Source organism: Phoxinus phoxinus, assembly GCF_949152265.1.
Source record: "Phoxinus phoxinus genome assembly, chromosome: 18".
Taxonomy (NCBI): Eukaryota; Metazoa; Chordata; class Actinopteri; order Cypriniformes; family Leuciscidae; genus Phoxinus; species Phoxinus phoxinus.
The window spans coordinates 24046948-24066557 of record NC_136893.1 but is presented as its reverse complement, the minus strand read 5'-3'; the positions used below and the strand labels follow the sequence as shown (position 1 = coordinate 24066557).

At 38.8% G+C, this 19610-nt stretch overlaps 1 protein-coding gene across 1 annotated transcript; it reads left to right on the top strand.

The window, feature by feature from the left end:
- The first annotated feature begins 1803 nt into the window (after positions 1 to 1803).
- Positions 1804 to 18207, top strand: LOC306985348 (alpha-1,3-mannosyl-glycoprotein 4-beta-N-acetylglucosaminyltransferase C). Its single transcript, XM_079587500.1, has 4 exons — positions 1804 to 2096; positions 5061 to 5175; positions 11513 to 11627; positions 15188 to 18207. Exons 2-4 carry the CDS (start codon positions 5074 to 5076, stop codon positions 16333 to 16335), a joined length of 1365 nt encoding a protein of 454 aa, XP_079443626.1. The 5' UTR covers positions 1804 to 2096; positions 5061 to 5073; the 3' UTR covers positions 16336 to 18207.
- The last annotated feature ends 1403 nt before the right edge of the window (positions 18208 to 19610 follow it).

The following is a 19610-nucleotide window of genomic DNA, read 5'->3' as shown; positions in this document are numbered from 1 at the left end:
CGTCAAACCTCATTATCAAGTTTGCTGTTGACACCACAGTGGTGGGCCTGATTAGAGGTGAACGAGTGGTTGTACAGGGAGGAAGTGGAGAATCTGGTACAATGGTGTCAGGATAACAATTTGTCACTAAATGTGGCAAAAACGAAAGAGCTGGTGGTGGACTTCAGGAAGAGAAAAAGAGGTCTCGGCAGGCTATTACCGTCGTGGTTTTATCAAAAATATGGTTAAACGTTGTGCCTGGGGCATTTGTAACACAGATACGCGTTTCCCAGAGAGGTTGGAGGGGGGTGTCCGTTTTTTCCCTCCCCAAAATCGAAATAAAATACTGACAAGTGTCGTTTTTGGATTAAACTGTGTGGACGTCCTCAGTCAGCGAAACCCCTCAAGGATCAACAAGCTCACTTTTGTGTGCTCTAATTTTTCTATTTTTCACCTTACTGTGAAGTTATACTAGTTAGACAGTTTTATGCTGTTTAGGTTATGATTTCTGTTCTCTACCCTAATTGTTGATACGCTAGCACACGCTGCTAATAAATACAACTTTATACTCGCGTAGTCCGTTTGCTTTGTAATAATGATTATAGAAGTGAATAGAGACCTACCCAGCTTTGCATGAACAGTGTTGCTCCTGATATTGTTAGTCCCAGCCTCCGTCTCGATTAGGATATGCGGTGGTTCATTTTTTTAACTGTGACCGTTATGCTTTTGCATCTATTTGGATGCCTTGTTGTTGCTTGCGTTTCACCCGTATGTCTTGAATATAGCCTTCGAACGCACACTGCAGCCCCTTTTGCCTACTTCTATCGGACAGTTTATTTGCTGCTTTATAAAAGTTTGATAAAATTTCAGCAGGAAGAGCCGTCACAGCATAAGCCATGTTGATACCAAACCAGAGCCCAGATGAAGTTGTCGGAGGTAGCAACAGTAACTAAAGGGGGCGGGGCTTAGCCAAAGGTGAATTGAGAGTGTCCTCACGGGGGCCATCACCTCCTGGTATGGCAACTGCACTACAAACAGCCGCAGAGCAATACAAAGAGTGGTAAAAACTGCTCAGAAAATATGCGGCTGTGAGCTTGCACCTATAGCAGACCTGTATCAGGAGAGGTGCAAGAAGAAGGTGAAAACTATAGGGAGCCACAGGATCTTTTAAACCTAATGTTTTTCCGATCAGTTTCCATCCCTTTGTATTGAAATGCAGTTCAGTTGTACAAATATGGTGTAGTTTTATACAATAAAACTTAAAATAAAATAATAAATATATAAATATGTCAGACATGATTAAATATATTGCCGTCCATTTAAAATGAAGATACAATTTTATTTGCCTTCTGAAGAAAATACATATTTTAAGATTTCCATAAATACAGCCTAGCCTAAGCTATAATGTTGTGGTATGAATTAAACATGAAACATAGAAACTAGAAACAGACATCTAATTATCATATAAAGTGTAATAAACACTACTTGCATACATTGTACATGCAAATATAAGCTAAAGCAAAAGTAAACATGCAGAATTTTTTTTTTTTAATGGACGACTTTCTTTTTCTTATTGTGGTTAATTTAGCAGAACTGAAACTGAAATGCGTGTCAGTCTTTCAACACAAATGTGTTGTAACCCAATGTAACAAATAAAACGTATCAGCTATTTATGTATTTATTTATTCATTCATTCATTAAAGTAGGCTACCTAAATTCAGAAAGCCAGCGCGGATGTAATTATGATTAAAGGAAATCTACATATCAAGAGATCAATGCCCGTTTGAAACTCGTTTGATTGACTCATGAGTCATGACACCATTCATTTCCCTGATGGTAATCACTAGCTACCAATCGATAAGGAAATGGCTTCATAGCGATAACCGGGTTAACATTTAAACGCGCATCACTCCTCATGATAGCAGCGCTTGGGCAGGACCATCAGTTGGATAAACGCATAACACACTTCACCGAAGGAAAGAAATACCATATTAAATACGAAGAGTGTCTTAAAAACACTAGGAAGTGATCTAACTCGTGGACAGAGACATGTTTTCTCTAACGTTATAAAATATAACTTTAAATGTTTTACTTTTACTGCTGCATAGGCGATAAAGGTAAGTGCATTACGTTTTAACTTTTTGTCAAAGCATAATGTACACTGATTAACTTGGACAATATTTGGTAAATACAGGCGTTTTCGGACTTTTCAATTGATTTTTGGGGTATCGTGGATGCGTTGAGAACGTTCGAATAGAAAATGTTTCATTAGGCTACTGCTTTTTAATTTTTTTTTTTTACATTTTATATGCCTATAACATCGTATTGTAGTCTAGTAGGCTGCTCCGAATTTTCCGAAATCTCCGTTTTCTTTGTAGATAAGAAGAACAAGATAAAATCAACCATATGAAATGACAGATTGTTTATAGACTACTGCTATAATAATAATAATAATAATAATATGCAACTATAAAATGTAGCCTATCAATGTACGCAGTAGGCTACAAAAAGGTTTGATTTTAATGTGTAGGCTACATTTCCCAATTATTGTCTGGTTTGACTTCTCTTACTACACCCTGTAAAACCGGCTTGTAAACAAAACAACAACCCTACCCTTGTTTGCATAAAATTCATTTTTAAGCAGCGCAATGCCAATGTCAGTGAGCATAGGTCAACACACGTGCGAGATGATATCTATTAAACTAAAACCTGTTCGCCTGGTGTATAGCCTACTCTTCATTTTTATTTGAGCTGTATACATTAACAACAAACTATGTTTCGGTAAGCAGGCGTGCTTTCATTCAGTGCCAAGGCAATAATAGTAAAAGTGTAGAGGCGAAAGTTCACCTTTGCTCATGAGAAAACAATAAGTCGTGGTTTAAAGAAAGGCATGTTTCAAAATGTATCAGTAGGCTGAACACGCAGTTAAAACACATAGCTAATGGCAAATCCTTTTTTCTGCTAAACATTTAAGGATTCCTTTAGGCTACAGCACAGTTCACTTTTAGGATTGTTATTTCTACTTTTAAAACCGTTATTGTAAATTAAGGTTTACAAACTATAAGTCATTTTGTAAACTGTGAGTCATTAAATAAGATAAGTGACAGTTGGTTCAACCTTCATTAAATTACCTTTCAGACTTACAAAGTATAATGATGAAAATAAGGAAGTTATTATTGCAGCCTGTCTGAAATAGGGTATGGCTACATAAACATATGCTATAGCCTACTGTCAGTTTGTAGACGCCCACTTTCCAACGGCAACATTCCCAACATTCTGGAAATGTGCAGCCTATATTTTTGATAAAATGCGTTTATTAACTTTTTTTTTTCTAGCAGCAAATTCGTCTACGACGTAGTACTTTTTACTGATATTTCTACTCTAAGCAGACTTTGTGCGTTACAGTAGCCTACAGTAATGCCTGTAGTAGGTACAGTAGCCTACACAGTAATGCCTGCAGGTATGTTTTTTAACACACGTTATGTAAACACGTAATTGTTGTGTCATGTGGAAGTTAGCAGGTTTCTGGCTTAAGTAGGAGAAACATTGGATGTAAGATTAGTAAACTATTCTGTCACTAAGTTTTGAATAAAAATATGTGTTATGTTCCTCAGCACAGTTCATTATTGAACTGGGGGAATCCATGGAAACCACAGAATTCTGGATTCTACAGAATACATTTGATTAAATAAATAGATTAAATCAGAAATTATTGACTCCAAACACTTTTTGCTGAAAAGTGATATTAATTAACCATGAATTTTGAAAAACATTTCTGCTAATTTGTCAAAAAAAAAAGAAAAAGGCTAATATTAGCTAATTTGATTATGCTAAGTTAAAAATATAAATAAAAACGTTTCCATCAAGTAGTTTTTTTCTTCACAAAATATTAATGATTTTTCAAATTATATGAATGAATCCGCTTTAATGCACTTAAACAAAATGACAAAAAGAAGTATTAAAAATGGATAATTTTACTTTTTAAATGTAATTTAATAAAATTTAACCATTTAATGTCGAATAACTTTACATAAACATAGTTTATAAAAACAAAATTCACAATCTGTAATTTCCTGATGCTGTTTGGATGAAGTAAAACAAGATGTAGCAGCAAACCAGTGTTGGGGTTACGTTACTTTCAAAAGTGATGTATTAGAATATTGTGTAACTTATTTACTTTTTATGCAAAATATGCGCTACCTTGCGTTTACGTTTTTGTCACCTGGGTTGGGCTTGCCTAATAAATGTCAATAAATGGGAAAACAAAGTAACTTGCGTGCGTTACTTCTTTGAAAAAGTAACTCATTTACACATTTTAACATTTACAACTTACATATTTAGTTGTAAATGTTAAAATAAAGCATTACTTTAGAGTTACTTGTAAAAAGTAATTGATTATGTAACTTCAGCAAACACATTTGCTGAACATTTTGCATTTTCTTCTGTCACTGGCCATAAGTCTATCCTTGAAATCATAATTAGGCTTAAAATAGTCAAACATATGAAAATCGGCTGACAATAATTGTAACCTGGCTCAGAGGAAGATAGGAATCGTGTCTTTGTGCCAGTTTTTCTGGTGATTAAGGGATAATACTGTTCACCTTACAAATGGTTGTCAAAAGCAAAAATACCATGAAATGCTCAACATATTTTGTATATATGTGACTATATGTGACTATTTTTGGAATCAGCACCCCAAATTTAGTAAGAAAATGTTGCATTTTATTGAGAAAATATGATGCAGGGCAGTGTAATACATATTATTTTCATGTTCACTAATATATATGTATCTTACCCTCTTCTTGCAGCTTACCCCTGCCCTCTGTTTGACAACTTACTAGTTTGAGAAGCACTATTTTGCTCTTCTAAATGACAGTGTTGAATGTGTCAGCTGAATGGTTCATAATCGGACATTAATTATTCAAACTGGGTCATGTGAATAATTGAACAACGCAGCTGATTAAAGACAATCAAACATGTTGGAAAAACCGCATTTGGAGCGACAAGTGACACAAGTATAAGGCTTATGATGTGTTTATTGTTGTTGGTACAGTATTTAAGTGCATATGTGTCTTTAACAGAAGAAGGTCGGTGATGAGATGCTATCTGAAAAAATCCGGCCTGGTCGGAGTTGGTCTTTTAATTTTGACCAGCGTCTACATCTACATGCAGAGACCAGAATCAGGATCCGTCAAGGTAAGCTTGTGCTAATAGCATTATCATTAAAAAAATGTCAAACATGTTTGAAACGCCAAAAGGGTGGAGTATCTCTTCAAGAAATCCACTGAATCTTTACTTAAAAATGTTTGATTCTGTTGTACGTCTTGTGTCCCAAAATTACGCATTGTACATTATGCACTTATGCACTGTGTGGTGTATGAATTTTATTCGGTTATTATGTCAATCAACTCGGATAGTCCTGTAGCACACCACGAGTTGTACTAGCAGTTCAGTTTCATTGCAATGTTGTCCAGGCTTGTTTCCTGTTCATTTGAGGCATAGCCTACTGTTTTTCTTCATCACTCACAACAAAATGTTTCCTAGTTGATATACATTATGTTTGAAAGCGTTGTGATCAAGCGGCAACTTTCCGGTCTCTCTCTTGAATCCAACGCGGAAGTGACTTAAACTGCAATTCATCGACTGACCACTAGAGACAGGCTCCGAAAGAGAGTCAATCACATAAACCCCCCATGTTAATATGCCCAACTTTACAGCAGAAAAATATATGTTTACAGCCTGGTACAAAAAGTGGTTTTGGTCTATACAGTTAATTTTGCCCTTCATGTAAACTGTGAGGAGGGTGAACATTTGTATAACTCATCCGTTTAAATTATATTAAGCCTTAAAGTTCTGCATAATTAAGGGCGTGGCCACTTGAGTGACAGGTGGATTGCCGCTGCTGTCACTACTAGCCGTTTCTCTGCTGTCTGTTAGCCGTACGTCACCTCAGCTAATCCGCCTCTTCGCCCGTTTCCGGTTATCCGGGAGTGACGCGCTGCCAAGATGGCGACGGCCGGCTCCGCCCACTTTGGGCTTCAAAAAGGGCTCTTCCGAAAACTACGAGTGACGTCATGGACACTACGTCCATATTTTTTTTACAATCTATGGTTGTGATATGCTGAACGTTTAAGGGCAGGTGCTCATTCATGTGAGTGACTATCGTGTGCATGAGTCACCAACCCGTCAATCGCGGTCGACACGTCGATCTTAAGTCGATCGCGACGAGTTTTCAAAATCAGAGAAAAAAACCCAATATTTTTTTTTATTATTATTTATTCATTTAAAATGCACCATGTGTGAGCCTATTGTGTGTAGTACATTTGTCCAATCAAATAGCCTGCCCTATAGTTTACATTTATAATGTCTGTAAAACAACCACTGACAAAGCCTTGTTTATACTTTCGCCTGGCACCGCAGCGCGAGCCTCCGCTGACTGCGCGCGCACCTCCCCAAATGGACGAGGCATTTATACTTGACGCAACTGTTTATACAAGACGGAAAACCAGACCATACGACTGATTTAGACGCGCAACTGGGTGCCGGTGTGATGATGTATCCGTCTGTTAGGGCAGATTCGGCTCAAAGTCGTGCATCTTCGGATGCGGAGGCGCGCACGCTGTTACAATGACGCCATTTTTGCCGCGCTCACCTTCGCGCTCATGCGGATGCGTCGAGTATAAACAAGGCTTTGCGTTTTAACCAGCTCAGCCACTTAACATACGCTCACATCAAGCTCTTCAAGCTAACGATAGGCAAGCAAACGAAACGGTGGCTAAGGCACAACGGAAAAAGAAAAAAACTTATCATTTTCATGTAGAATGGGAACACGATTTTCTATTCACCATAGTTAAGGACAAAAATATTTGCCTGATTTGTCACCAGGCTGTTGCGCTAGCAAAAAGGGGTAACGTGGAGAGGCACCACAACACCATCCACCCCAATTTCCAAGATACATACCCGCTAAAGAGCACTCTTCGTTCAAAGAAAGTTGACGAGCTGAAGTCTGTTTTGAAAGCACAGCAGTCACTTTTTACCAAACCGACAGCTAAAAGTAAGGCTGCAACAGAGGCATCCTTCCGTGTCAGCCACCTGTTGGCTAATTGTAAGAAACCGTTCACGATGGAGAGCTAACGCATTTCAAGGAGGCAATGGTCGTTGCCGCAGATACCTTATTTAAAGATTAAAAAAACAAAGAGGACATAACAAATGCTATCGGAAGTGTGCCACTTGGCCCAGCCATTGAGGCAAGAAGGGTAGAGTTGTTATCGGAGGACGTGAATCAACAAGTTCTCAAGGATTTATCGCTTTGTGAGTGTTATTCTCTGCAATTTGAACACTGCACAGCTAATGGTATTTGCACGGACGTAACAGCAAAATTGAACGAGCTGAACTATGAGCTTCAGGGAAAAGACAAAGATGTGACCCACATGATCAGCGCTGTCAATGCCTTTAAGGCCAAGGTGGGAGTGTGGGCTTCTCAGCTGAAGAATGGAAGCCTAGTGCACTTCCCAAACCTCGAAAAAATGTTGCAACACATGAGAAACAAAGATGCTTTTCTCCCGCAAGAATTCTGTTCCCAACTGGAGAAACTGGCATCCGAATTTAACAGGCGTTTTCAGGAGTTAAATGACATACAGGAGGTTGTTGTATTTATCTCAAACCCGTTCCTCCCCATTGAGATTGAGGAGGTATCCACCAAATTCCAGCAAGTATTTGCTTTACCAATTGGAGTTGACATGGAGATAATTGAACTGCAAAACGACATCGAGTTGAAAGCAAGGTCAAGAGACAACGATTTTTGGGGTCTTGTAAACACTGAAAAGTTTCCCCTTCTCTCATCCTGTGCACTTAAGGTGAAGGCCTACTTCGAATCAACATATCTCTGTGAGATGCCCTTTTCACAAATGAAAATAATCAAGTCAAAGAACAGATATTGTCTAACTAATAGACATCTCACAGACTGCGTAAGACTTGCTGTGTCAAACTATGAGCCAGACTACAGAGCACTTGCTGATAGTGTGCAATCACAGCCATCACATTGAATATATGTGTGGGGAGAAAATCTCATCTGACTGAGGGAGTATTGCTAGTTTGAAATATGTTGGCTATATTGTTAAAAGGAGATCTGTGTTTTATGTTGTTGACAAAGGGAAAGAGAATCAGTGCTGTACATGATTGTTTTAGACCTGTAATTGATTGATTATTGAGGTAATGAATAGTAGTAGGTCTGTAATTTGTGAAAATATTTTTGAAGAATTGAAGGATGACTGTTGTCATAATATTTTGTATGCTAGTTGCACTTACCTGAGTATTTCCATTTTGAAGTGTTTGAAATGTGTTTTAAAAGGGAAAGTGAAACAGTACATTATTGGCTTAGGCCTGTAATTGACTGATTATTGTGTTTATATATGAGTAAGCCTGTGAAAATGTTGAATTATAGTTGACAGTTTGTATAGTTATATACTACTGTATTTGTATAGTTAAATAATATTTTGCTAGTGACTAACAGGCAACAAAGAACTACATTGTGGCCTTGTTTTTTTCATATTTTGAGGTGGACAAAGTACACAACTTCCTTACTTGAGTAAAAGTACAGATACTACTGGTCAAATATTACTCCGTTACAAGTAAAAGTTGTAAAGACCGATTTTTACTTAAGTAAAAGTACAGAAGTACTCATTTTTAAAAGTACTTAAGTATAAAAGTAAATGTCAATGCATTGTTTTATTATTGTTGCATTGTTGCATGTAATAGCCAATTTACAGTAGGCTACATTATGCCTCTGAATCTCTGCCTGCCTACCCTCATATCAATATCACATTTATTTCTAGAACATAGTTCCAGTCGTGGGATTGAATAAGTGTACTCAATAACGTCCACAATGGTTTCGGACACCCAAATGGCTATCCCCAGTCTTTTAGTATGAATATGTTAGACTTACTGTTATCTATAAGCTAGTGTGCTCCAAAACAATGACAAAATTCGCATTTAGAAGACCAAACCCAACGTTGAAAATTAAAATCATGTTGATGTCAGAATCCAATGCCAGATTGACGTTAGTCTCCAACGTTGGACAGACGTTGTATTGTGGTTGAAAATCGGTTGACGTCAGAAACCTACATCAATCGAGTTCTGACGTCAACCAGACTTTCATTTCCAACCAAAATGCAACCCCTGCAACCAAAAATCTTCCCTGACGTTGCTACTTTCTACTCAAAGACCTTGACAGAAATGTAGTGGAGTAAAAAGTACGATATTTGTCTTTCAAATGTAGTGAAGTTAAAGTAAAAGTTTCCAGAAAAAATAATACTCAAGTAAAGTACAGATAATCAAAAAGTGTACTTAAATACAGTACTCAAGTAAATGTACTTTGTTACTGTCCACCAGTAGATCTTGGTTTACATTTGGACTTGCGATGTGATCTTAGGCATGGAAAGGTTGGTGACCTGACCACTACGATCAAAGATGCGATATGAGAGAAGTGCCGATTTTTCAGAGATGTGACTGAGATTTAGCATGCTCAAAAACGGCGCAAAATGTGAAATCACATACACCGTGATATCCTCTTACCTTGAGGGAATGATTTATTTGAGGATGTTGCATATCATTTCTTAAACACTTCTCTTAGGAAACCGTTAAGTGGTTCATGACAGAGACTCAGGATATGTCAAATTTCTGTTGTTGCCATGCACACGTTATTTGTTAATGCAGATAGCGGTACGTTTTCCACAGAAAACAACATAACATGGATAACGAAATCAAAAAAGAAACCTAAATATAAAAGAGAAGGACCAGACGAGATGGACACTCAAAGAAAGAAAATATATTAATTTCCTCACCCTCATGTCGTTCCAAACCCATAAAACTTTACTTCATCTTTTAACAAATTATGCTATTTTTTTACATTCTCTCCTCATTTCTGTCTATTCAATGAAAGTCATTAAAGTAATGTATATGATTCAAGTTGTTTCGGAATCGGAAGTTCAAGAAGCTTGATGTGCAAGAACCAATGAGGTTTGTTCTTGTGTGTGACGTACACACACGTGTGCTTCCTCTGACCATGCTATCTATGTAAGTTGATCAATGTATGTGAATAAACATAAATTAAAATTGGTTTATCATATAAAGCGGCAGATCACGTCTTGTTAGAAGACTCGGATTAAACCTGCTCGCACCGTTTAACACTTAAGGTGAAGTTTTCCAAACCTTAGGTTAGGGAAATGACAGTTAAGGGGCTTTATGCAACACATAGTTGTTTTTAGGAGATTACTTAAGTCAAAAAATAGATACTTAAGGGACATTCTAGGGGTTTATGATGTTTCACTGACAAAAAGCCTTAATTAACGCAAGGGTTATTTTCTGCGACCCCCTAAAGTTTAAGGTACTGTGAGTGTGATCTTAAGGGAAAATTACACTTAAGTGCTTTATGCAACCGGGCACTGGACCTGGGTCTGTTTACACAAGACTGTTTTCAATTAAAAACGGAAAACGGTTTTAGCCGTTCATTTACATGACAACTGTGTTTTGGGGGATTGAAAACACAAACTTTTGAAAACTGCTTTCAAAGTGCAAGTTTTTTTTAAAAACTATACCGTTATCGTGTAAACTACAAAAACATGAATTTGTGAAAATGGTGATGTCATACGCATGTGTATTACGTGTTCAGTCCATAGGCGCGTAACTGCTTTTTTACAAAGTCACATCGCCATCTACTGGCCTGGCATGAATAATACAGCGGTTTTAGTCGTTTTCATGGATCTGTGTGAACGGGAATCATTTTGACAATGTTGTCTTCTGTACGCGAAAAGCGCAATGGAAAAACGTTTCTGTTTATAGTACATCGTTGTCATTTTAATATTCCCTTGAACCGCCTTTCCACTGTACACGACAAATAGGGCCAATGGATTCTTCCTATTGAAATGTTGTATAATGTGTGTGGTATCCTTACTACAATACTTTACTTTATTTGTGGATACACATCTTTTCTGTTCAACCGCCACGACACCACAATGTGTGACCCCCTGTTGCCTATCTGTTGTGTAGTGTGAGAAGAACAGCAATCCGACGACTTTGAAAATCATGTAGTGTGTGTACCCACCAGAGCTGTGTTCACTGCCAGTGACTTTGCTGCTGCATGTCACCGCGAGGTCGCTAGTGGGCGTTTACACTACTGTTGTCTAGTAAAGTTTATGAATGACATTCACGGATCTTATTCCATGTTGTAGACACCGAATCAGTTTTCTTGCAGCTAAAAACAAACATTTTGGAGGGAAAAGACTAAAAAAGGAATCAGTACATAAAATGCTTAATATTAGAGATGAACGAGAAACGGCAAGTGCCATCGCACCTGGAAATCGTGTCGTTGGAAATCTCCAGCTCTCCATTGAAATGAATGGGATCATGTCACGGCTGCGTGTCAATGGCAGTGTGAATGGGGCTTAACACTAAACCTCCTGTAGGATCATGTTTGTAGTTGATGTTGATGTAATATGATGAACTAGAACTGTAATTTTTATGATTTTTGCTACAGGGTTCAGTGAGCTGGATTTGGGACAGCGAGACTTGGGTTGAAGATCTCCAGAGCCATTACCTGCATTTCAATGTTTCCATTAAAGTTCTGGCAGGAGACCTCCAGCAGTCCAAGAGTGAGTTTATCTATTCACAACTAGCAGAGAATTCACCGGTAGAAGTTTTGTTTAGATACAACAGATTTCGAAGATAATGCTTGAAAATCACTAAAGGAAGTGCAACTGAAATGATTTATGTCCATAATTTAATTCCATGTATTTCTTTAACTAAATTGCTCTTAAAATAATCAACATATTTATGTAGAATAAGGGGATCATTCACACAAAACATCTGCAATACTTTTAAACGGATGATTAATGTACATGTGCGTCAGGCGGATGCCTTCGTTTGTTTCACCAGTTCTTAAAATAACTTTTCAAGCTCCATTCCGGACACGGGTTGCCTTTCTTGCAAGACCGCATCCTGTGTTAGCTTTGCTAGACATGAACATTTTGTTTTCCAGTAAAAGGGCGTACTCTATTGAAAATAAGAAATTTCCTTGACAATCTATCTTGAAATACCAGTAAGATCATATACACTGCCGTTCAAACTTACTTCTAACTCCTTCCCCCGCCAGCTTTTTTTTTATTTTATTTTTAATTGGCAGCATTTTTTATAATTTCCACAAAACTTGGCCCGCAAAATATTCTGTTGAACAAACAGTCAGTATATCAGAAGAAAGAACAGAGCCTCTGCCTTAAAAGAACAAACAAAAAAAACAAATTATGAACACCCATAAAAAGCACATTTTGAACCAGGCACGTAGCCAGTAATGGGCCAGCACTGTCCCGCCCAAATTACTCACTGACCCGCCCAGGCAAGTTTGATCAAAACACATTTTTAGTTTAGTTTTTTTATTCAAATGTATTTAAGAAACTATATAAATTTATACCTGATTTATTGTTGACTGCATGGTGTGTGTGTTTAATTTGTTTTCCCGAAAAAATGGAACTGTTGAAGCAAGTTGTAGAAAGCCTCCCTCCGGAACGTAATTGGTTGCTACGGTTGCTAGGGGTTCCGACAGGAAGACTCTCTGGGCGGCGGGCTCTGGCGGGCTTTTTAAGGGGGTCGCACACCGGATGAGAAGACCAGCGCCTCGTCTTTAATTTCAAACACATTATTCTCTATGAGAGTACACACACCGGCGGTGCCATTCGGCGTCTGTCCGCGGCGCCCAGAAACGGCTGCAGGACCTTGTTCAAAATCCTGCCGCGCCACAGAGCTATGTTTAATATTTTTTATATTAAATTTACATTTATTTGTCCTAAATCGTCGTTAATGTATATACTGACTTCACCCTGTGCTGCAATAGACATTTAGTTTTACATTAATTTACAGAAATCAGCAGCAGAATGAAAACTGCTGATGTTATCGGATTTTCAGGTGATATTCTCAATTCATTCAGTTAATGGACGCTCTGAGGTAAAGTGTTCAGACTGCAGACTCAGCAGCGATTGTATTTAATTGTACAGTACAATCATAACATAGTACAGACATGATCTTAATTCCATAATATCCTTAAACATAACAATATTACTGGCCATAAACTGAAAAAGTGCGCGTCCAGTCTGCGATACCTTGAGTTGTTCCTAGACATTTAAGTCATTTTATTTCTAGGAAAGACTATAGGCCCACTCACTTTTTCACTGGCCCACCTAAAATAAAATTTCTGCCTACGCCACTGTTTTGAACAAAAAGCTGAGGAAATCACATTGTCTGGATCAGATTCAGAACGATGATCAAAACACAGATGGAGTAGATCGAGTCCATCAACACCCCCAAAGCTTCACAGTCCTAGAGCTCGTCCTGGGTCGACTCTTCATTCAGTAACATTAGGCAGTTTTGATTTATATGCTGTTTAATGTTTGGGCCTGTTTACACCTGGTATTAAGATGCGTTTCACTGGATCGGATCACAATTGGGCGACACTAAATACAGGAACTACGGGTCTAAAACAACTACTTTCCACCACTTCCAGAGGTAATTGAAAACACATAGGACCGGATTGCTTTCGTAGTGTAAACGTTCATGTGGTCGAATGTGTTCAAACAGCCACAAAAGACCGTCTTCTCTCCACATACTGACCTAATGAGTGACATTATGAGAAGAGCTCTAGCCAGACGGGATTTAAAGGTTTTTTGTCTGTAAAAAATCCTCCGATGACGCAAAAATCATCATTTTGCATCATCTGAGGCTTTTTGGCCAGAGGCTAGAGACTACAGCCAGTAGAAGGCGCTAGATCCGCATGTTTTCAACCCGCCCATAGAGGGAGGATCTCACTCACAGAATGTACAAATAGTGTCAGCCATCTTTTTTTGGAAGCTAAGCTAACAGGCTCTTGATCTGTGGAGAAAGCTGAGTAGTAGGGGTTAACATCCTCTTTTTCCCGGACATGTCCGGCCGTCGAGATCGTCCAAAATGTCTGGGATTCGTCTTTTGCTTTCTGAAGTTGCCATTCATGTTTACATGCACACCTTTTGTTTCAATCTAACTGAATTCATTCCGATTGGTGAATCTGACCATAGTATTTACATGAACACTAAACAAGTGATCGGTTAATGTGCGTTTTAACATTGTTGAGAAAATTCCCGCTCCTCCGCGAGAGATCGCCTACGAGACCGGTGTGCGTCTCACAGGTGCCGCTCATCAGTAATCACGCCACCGGCCTCGCGTCGTTCTCCCGCGGCCGTCAGTCTCGTCCTGCTCACCACAGTAAACATAATGAATGGCGACTGTAGAACGCAAAAGCCGAATCCCGGACATTTTGGGCGGTCTCGAAATCCCGGGCAGACTCGTCATGGAGACTCACTAGTAGCCTAGCCTTGTTGTTTAACTGGCACTGCGCTCTTACCGGTAGGTGTGGCTTGGGAGTGTCCTCGTAGGGCAGCGAAGCAAGTGCATTCTGGGAGTTGTTGTCTTTCATCCACATTTCTACTACATAAATGACCCATTTTAAACACACATTCATCTATCCAGAGGTAAAGTATCCCTTTAAACTGTCGACTGAAGACCCAAGTTTGATTTGAAAAGGAAAAACGTATCAGGCACAATGTTCTCTCACTAATCCTGATTTCTAACACTCACTCACAGCGTTCGGCTGCTCTTGCGGCTCAGAGCAGGAACTAAAGCTGATGTTCTCCGTGTGTTTTTCTGTCGTCTCCGGTCGTGTTCAAATGTAAACGGCACAAGCTTATTTTGTCCATTAGATTGAAAGATCTGAACAAAACATACATTTCCCCACCCATAGACTCTCCCCTCGAAGAAATCAGGACAGTAGTGGACAAAAGAGAGGGATTAAAACACCAGGTGTAAACGGGAATGTGTTTCCCTACTTGTGATCCGATCTACCAAAACGCATCTTAACACCAGTTGTAAACAGGGCCCAAGATGATCGTGTTAGTTTACATGTTGTATAAGCAATGCTTCTATGGATTGTTTCTTCTTCACATGTGTTTTGATCCAGAGATTCAGTACTCTTTCAGAAGATGTGTAATAGCGCCCCCTACCGTATAACCATGAAAACATGGATTGCTGGAAAATTCCATCAATGGCGGGGAAAGATTTAAGACTTTGTGAACTTAATGAATCCCAGTAAACAACTTTGTAGTCACATCCCTGTGGTTTCATCCTTTTTCAGAGTACCTAACGGTGGGCCTCTCGTCTGTGAAGAGGAAAAAGGGCAGTTATATTCAGGACACTCTTCGTTCAATCTTCACCGAGTCCTCCGAGGAAGAGCTGGATCAAATGGTGGTGGTCGTCCTTCTCGCGGACTTTGATGTGAGCTGGATCCGGGAGACCTTACAGAAAATCACAGATGAATTCCACCTGCATCTGTCGAAGGGTCAACTGCTTGTTATCCACGTCAACGAAGAGAACTATCCTCCCCTCACAGGACTGAAGAGGAACTTCAACGACGCTCCCGACCGCGTGTCCTTCCGTTCGAAGCAAAACGTGGACTACTCCTTTTTGCTCCATTTTAGCTGTAACCTCTCCCAATACTACATCATGCTGGAGGACGACGTGAGATGTTCGAAGAACTTTCTCTCCAGTATGCGAGAGCACATCCTTTCAGTGGGCAACTCGAAGTGGGTCACGCTGGAATTCTCCAAGTTGGGCTACATCGGAAAACTCTACCAGTCCAAAGATCTGCCCATTCTGGCCCGTTTCCTTTATAATTTCTACCAAGAGATGCCCTGCGACTTCCTGCTGTCGCATTTCCACCGATTGTTGATGCAGGATAAAGTCATTCGTTTCCGCCCATCTCTGTTTCAGCACATGGGCACTTACTCGTCATTTAGGGGGACATACAATCGCCTGAAGGATGAGGAGTTCGTCGAAGAAGTTGCTGATAACCCTCCAGCAGACATTCGCACGAACATTGAGACTTTTGAGACCAATACTGCCGAAAAGGCTTACAGTCAAAATTTAGACTATTTCTGGGGCGTGTCCCCTATTGGCCCAGAAAACTACTTTTTAGTGGTCTTTCATGAACCGGTTCTTATCTCCCGTGTCCAAATACGAACAGGATCGGATGGAAAAGATCAGCTGCTCTCTGCTGATGTGGAACTTGGGAAAACTCTGGTGAAAACGGAGTCGGCGGTGGATTGCTCAGGATTTCACGCACTGGGTTCTCTTCAGAACGGACAGTTTAATGAACCCGATGTCCAGAAACGTGTGCCCGCAACCGTGGCATGTTTACGAATTCGAGTCACAGCACCCCAACCGGACTGGGTTATCATAAACAGGATCCAGGTCTGGACTGTTAAAGCTGAAAAAAAATTATGAGAAAAGCGCTTTCTAAAGCTGTTCTGCGCAAGTAATTTATTCCTTTTCATCGCTGGCGTAGATTTGAATCTTTAAAATCTGTTTGTGAGGATCAGGGATATTATTATAACTAAAAACATTTTAAAAAACTGTTAACTGGAAAAACTTATTTTATTTCAGCTAGTTGCCAGCATTTCTAATTTTTCTTTAGTAACTTGTATTTCTAAAAGAAAGTTACATTTAAATAATTGAAATGAAAACAAAAAAATTACCAAAACTTTAACTGAAATTAAAATGAAACTTGGAAAATATAAACATAAAATACAATTAGTAAAAACAATTAATATAATAATTGTCTTTATACAGCATAAAATAATTTTGATTGTGTATTCAAGTAAAAAATATTGTAATAAGCAGAATTGAACAGGATATTCAAACTTTCAGAAAATATATATGTTGAATTATGTTTATTTTCCTTATCCCGTTCTAAACTATTTTGTTGTTGTTTTAAATTAATTAGAACTTAAATATGTTACATTTATTTTTAATGAAAATAGTTTTCTAGTTTTCTAACTTTTCTTAAAATAACTGAAGAAGAAGAAAAAACCCTCAAAAGATTCATTTGATAACCTTTTGCAAGGTTTCCCAAGATATACAATAATTTTCATGCAAATAATGTCAGTATAACTGGAGTTTAATTAATAAATGAAGAATATAGACGAAAGAAGAATTTAGCCTCTGGTCAATCTTCTGCCTTACATATAAGTTACAAAATGTTAACATTTTAAAAGATAAAAGTGCCACAAAAAAAAAAAACTCCTCAATTAATATAAATAAATATCAAAATATGAAGTTTGAAATATGAAGGCCTGGTTATGTGGTTGAGTGGTGAAAGAGGATACCAGGAAGTAAATCACATTTTACAGTCAAAATATTTACATTTACAAGCCTTTTTAAAGTGAATGTTTGTTAGGAATATACTGCCCCCTAGGTGTAGTAGCCTTGAAATACATTTTGAAATACTAATATAAAATTTCATGGCTTCAAGCACCAGTGAGGGGGAAGTACACACACACACACACACACACACACACACACACACACACACACACACACACACACACACACACACTTTAAATTGACCTAATTTTGTTCAGTATTTGGTGTAAGGACTCGAAGAACTAGATTTTATATATTTGTATATTTTATACCAAACTGATATGTTGCCTTCATCATGTTTCTGACAATCATATCAACATGTGTGATTTATCAAACTAAGCCTTAAAAACAGGGTACTAATGCTCGCTGACTACTGTATGTTCTCTCCACCTCAGGGATGATAGTGAGAAATAACTTATGTATAAGTTATGTATAACTTAAGTATATTGTTATAACTCTGAGATAACTGCACAACTCAATTGCATAAAATTATATGCTTGTTGCACAATTACATAACACCAATCGGTTTCATATGTTTTCTCTATGAATATAAGTGTGTTCTTTGTTGTTTTTGTTTGTTTTACTTTTGTCTATATGATAGCCAATTAAACACGTTCCAGGACTGTGGAGGCAGGATCATTTACATTATTTTTGTCATTATTGCAAAAAAAAAAAAAAACACTTTAGGGATGGTACTACGCTTTGCATTATGAGTCTAGTTTGAAATAATGAACTCCTTACTGTATGTGTTGTGTTCATGTGTGGGTGGTCTTTAATGAACTGTATATTGCACTATTTTATGTACTGTAAATTATATAGGGAGTCCAAAAATGTCCAATCCAGATTTTTGGACTCCTATATAATTCGCATCTATTGATGAAGTGAAAACGCATCTATTTTGCAATTTTATAATTTAAATAAACAACAATTGTGACCCTGGATCACAAAACCAGTCACATGTCGTATGGCTATATTTGTGGCAATGGCCAACAATACATTGTATGGTTAAAAATTATTGTTTTATCTTTTATGCCAAAAATCATAAGGATATTAACTAAAGATCATGTTCCATGAAGATATTTTGTTCATTTCCCACCGTAAATATCTAAAACATTTATTTTTGTGAGTGAATGCAGCACCATCGCAAAAATAAATTTGAGATTTTCTCAATGTTTCGATTTTTTTGCTCCCTCAGATTCCAGATTTACAAATAGTCAAATAGCCCACTGTAGATACAGTGTGTGTAGATACATCATACACTATAGGTTTTGTTTTATTCATTACCAAATAATATAATAGTCATTTTAATTGTAAGTGTGAACATCATTTAAAAATTATAAATAATAATGGAAAATATGCTTTGCGTATTCTTCAACACCAGCCTCAATGAGCGGTCGAAGCCCGTGGATGGTCCTCGAGGGAATTTCGCTGAGTATGTAGAGTGGGTGCTGGTGCAGTGTGAGCGTTTACCATCTGCCTTGCCAATGAGGACAATGCCCCGGTCCGGACCCATAGCCCAGTCAGTCTTCAGCCATGCCCTCAGCGGATCAAAAGCCAGAGCCCACCGCTGACTTGGAGCCCAAGCCCGCAGTGAAAACAGTTCAGTCCCGAGTCGTTTCAGTCTCTGCTGGTTCAGCCCAGTCCCAAGTCGTCTTTGTCGCCATTGAGCCAAACCAGCACCAAGTCTCCTTCGTCATCCAGACCCAAGCCTCCATCATTACCATTGACTCTGCCCAGCTCCAAGTCTCCATCATTACCATTGACTCTGCCCAGCTCCAAGTCTCCTTCATTACCATTGACTCTGCCCAGCCCCAAGTCTCCTCCATTACCATTGACTCTGCCCAGCTCCAAGTCTCCTTCATTACCATTGACTCTGCCCAGCTCCAAGTCTCCTTCATTACCATTGACTCTGCCCAGCTCCAAGTCTCCTTCATTACCATTGACTCTGCCCAGCTCCAAGTCTCCTTCATTACCATTGACTCTGCCCAGCCCCAAGTCTCCTCCATTACCATTGACTCTGCCCAGCCCCAAGTCTCCTCCATTACCATTGACTATGCCCAGCTCCAAGTCTCCTTCATTACCATTGACTCTGCCCAGCCCCAAGTCTCCTTCATTACCATTGACTCTGCCCAGCTCCAAGTCTCCTTCATTACCATTGACTCTGCCCAGCTCCAAGTCTCCTTCATTACCATTGACTCTGCCCAGCTCCAAGTCTCCTTCATTACCATTGGCTCTGCCCAGCTCCAAGTCTCCTTCATTACCATTGGCTCTGCCCAGCCCCAAGTCTCCTTCATTACCATTGACTCTGCCCAGCTCCAAGTCTCCTTCATTACCATTGGCTCTGCCCAGCTCCAAGT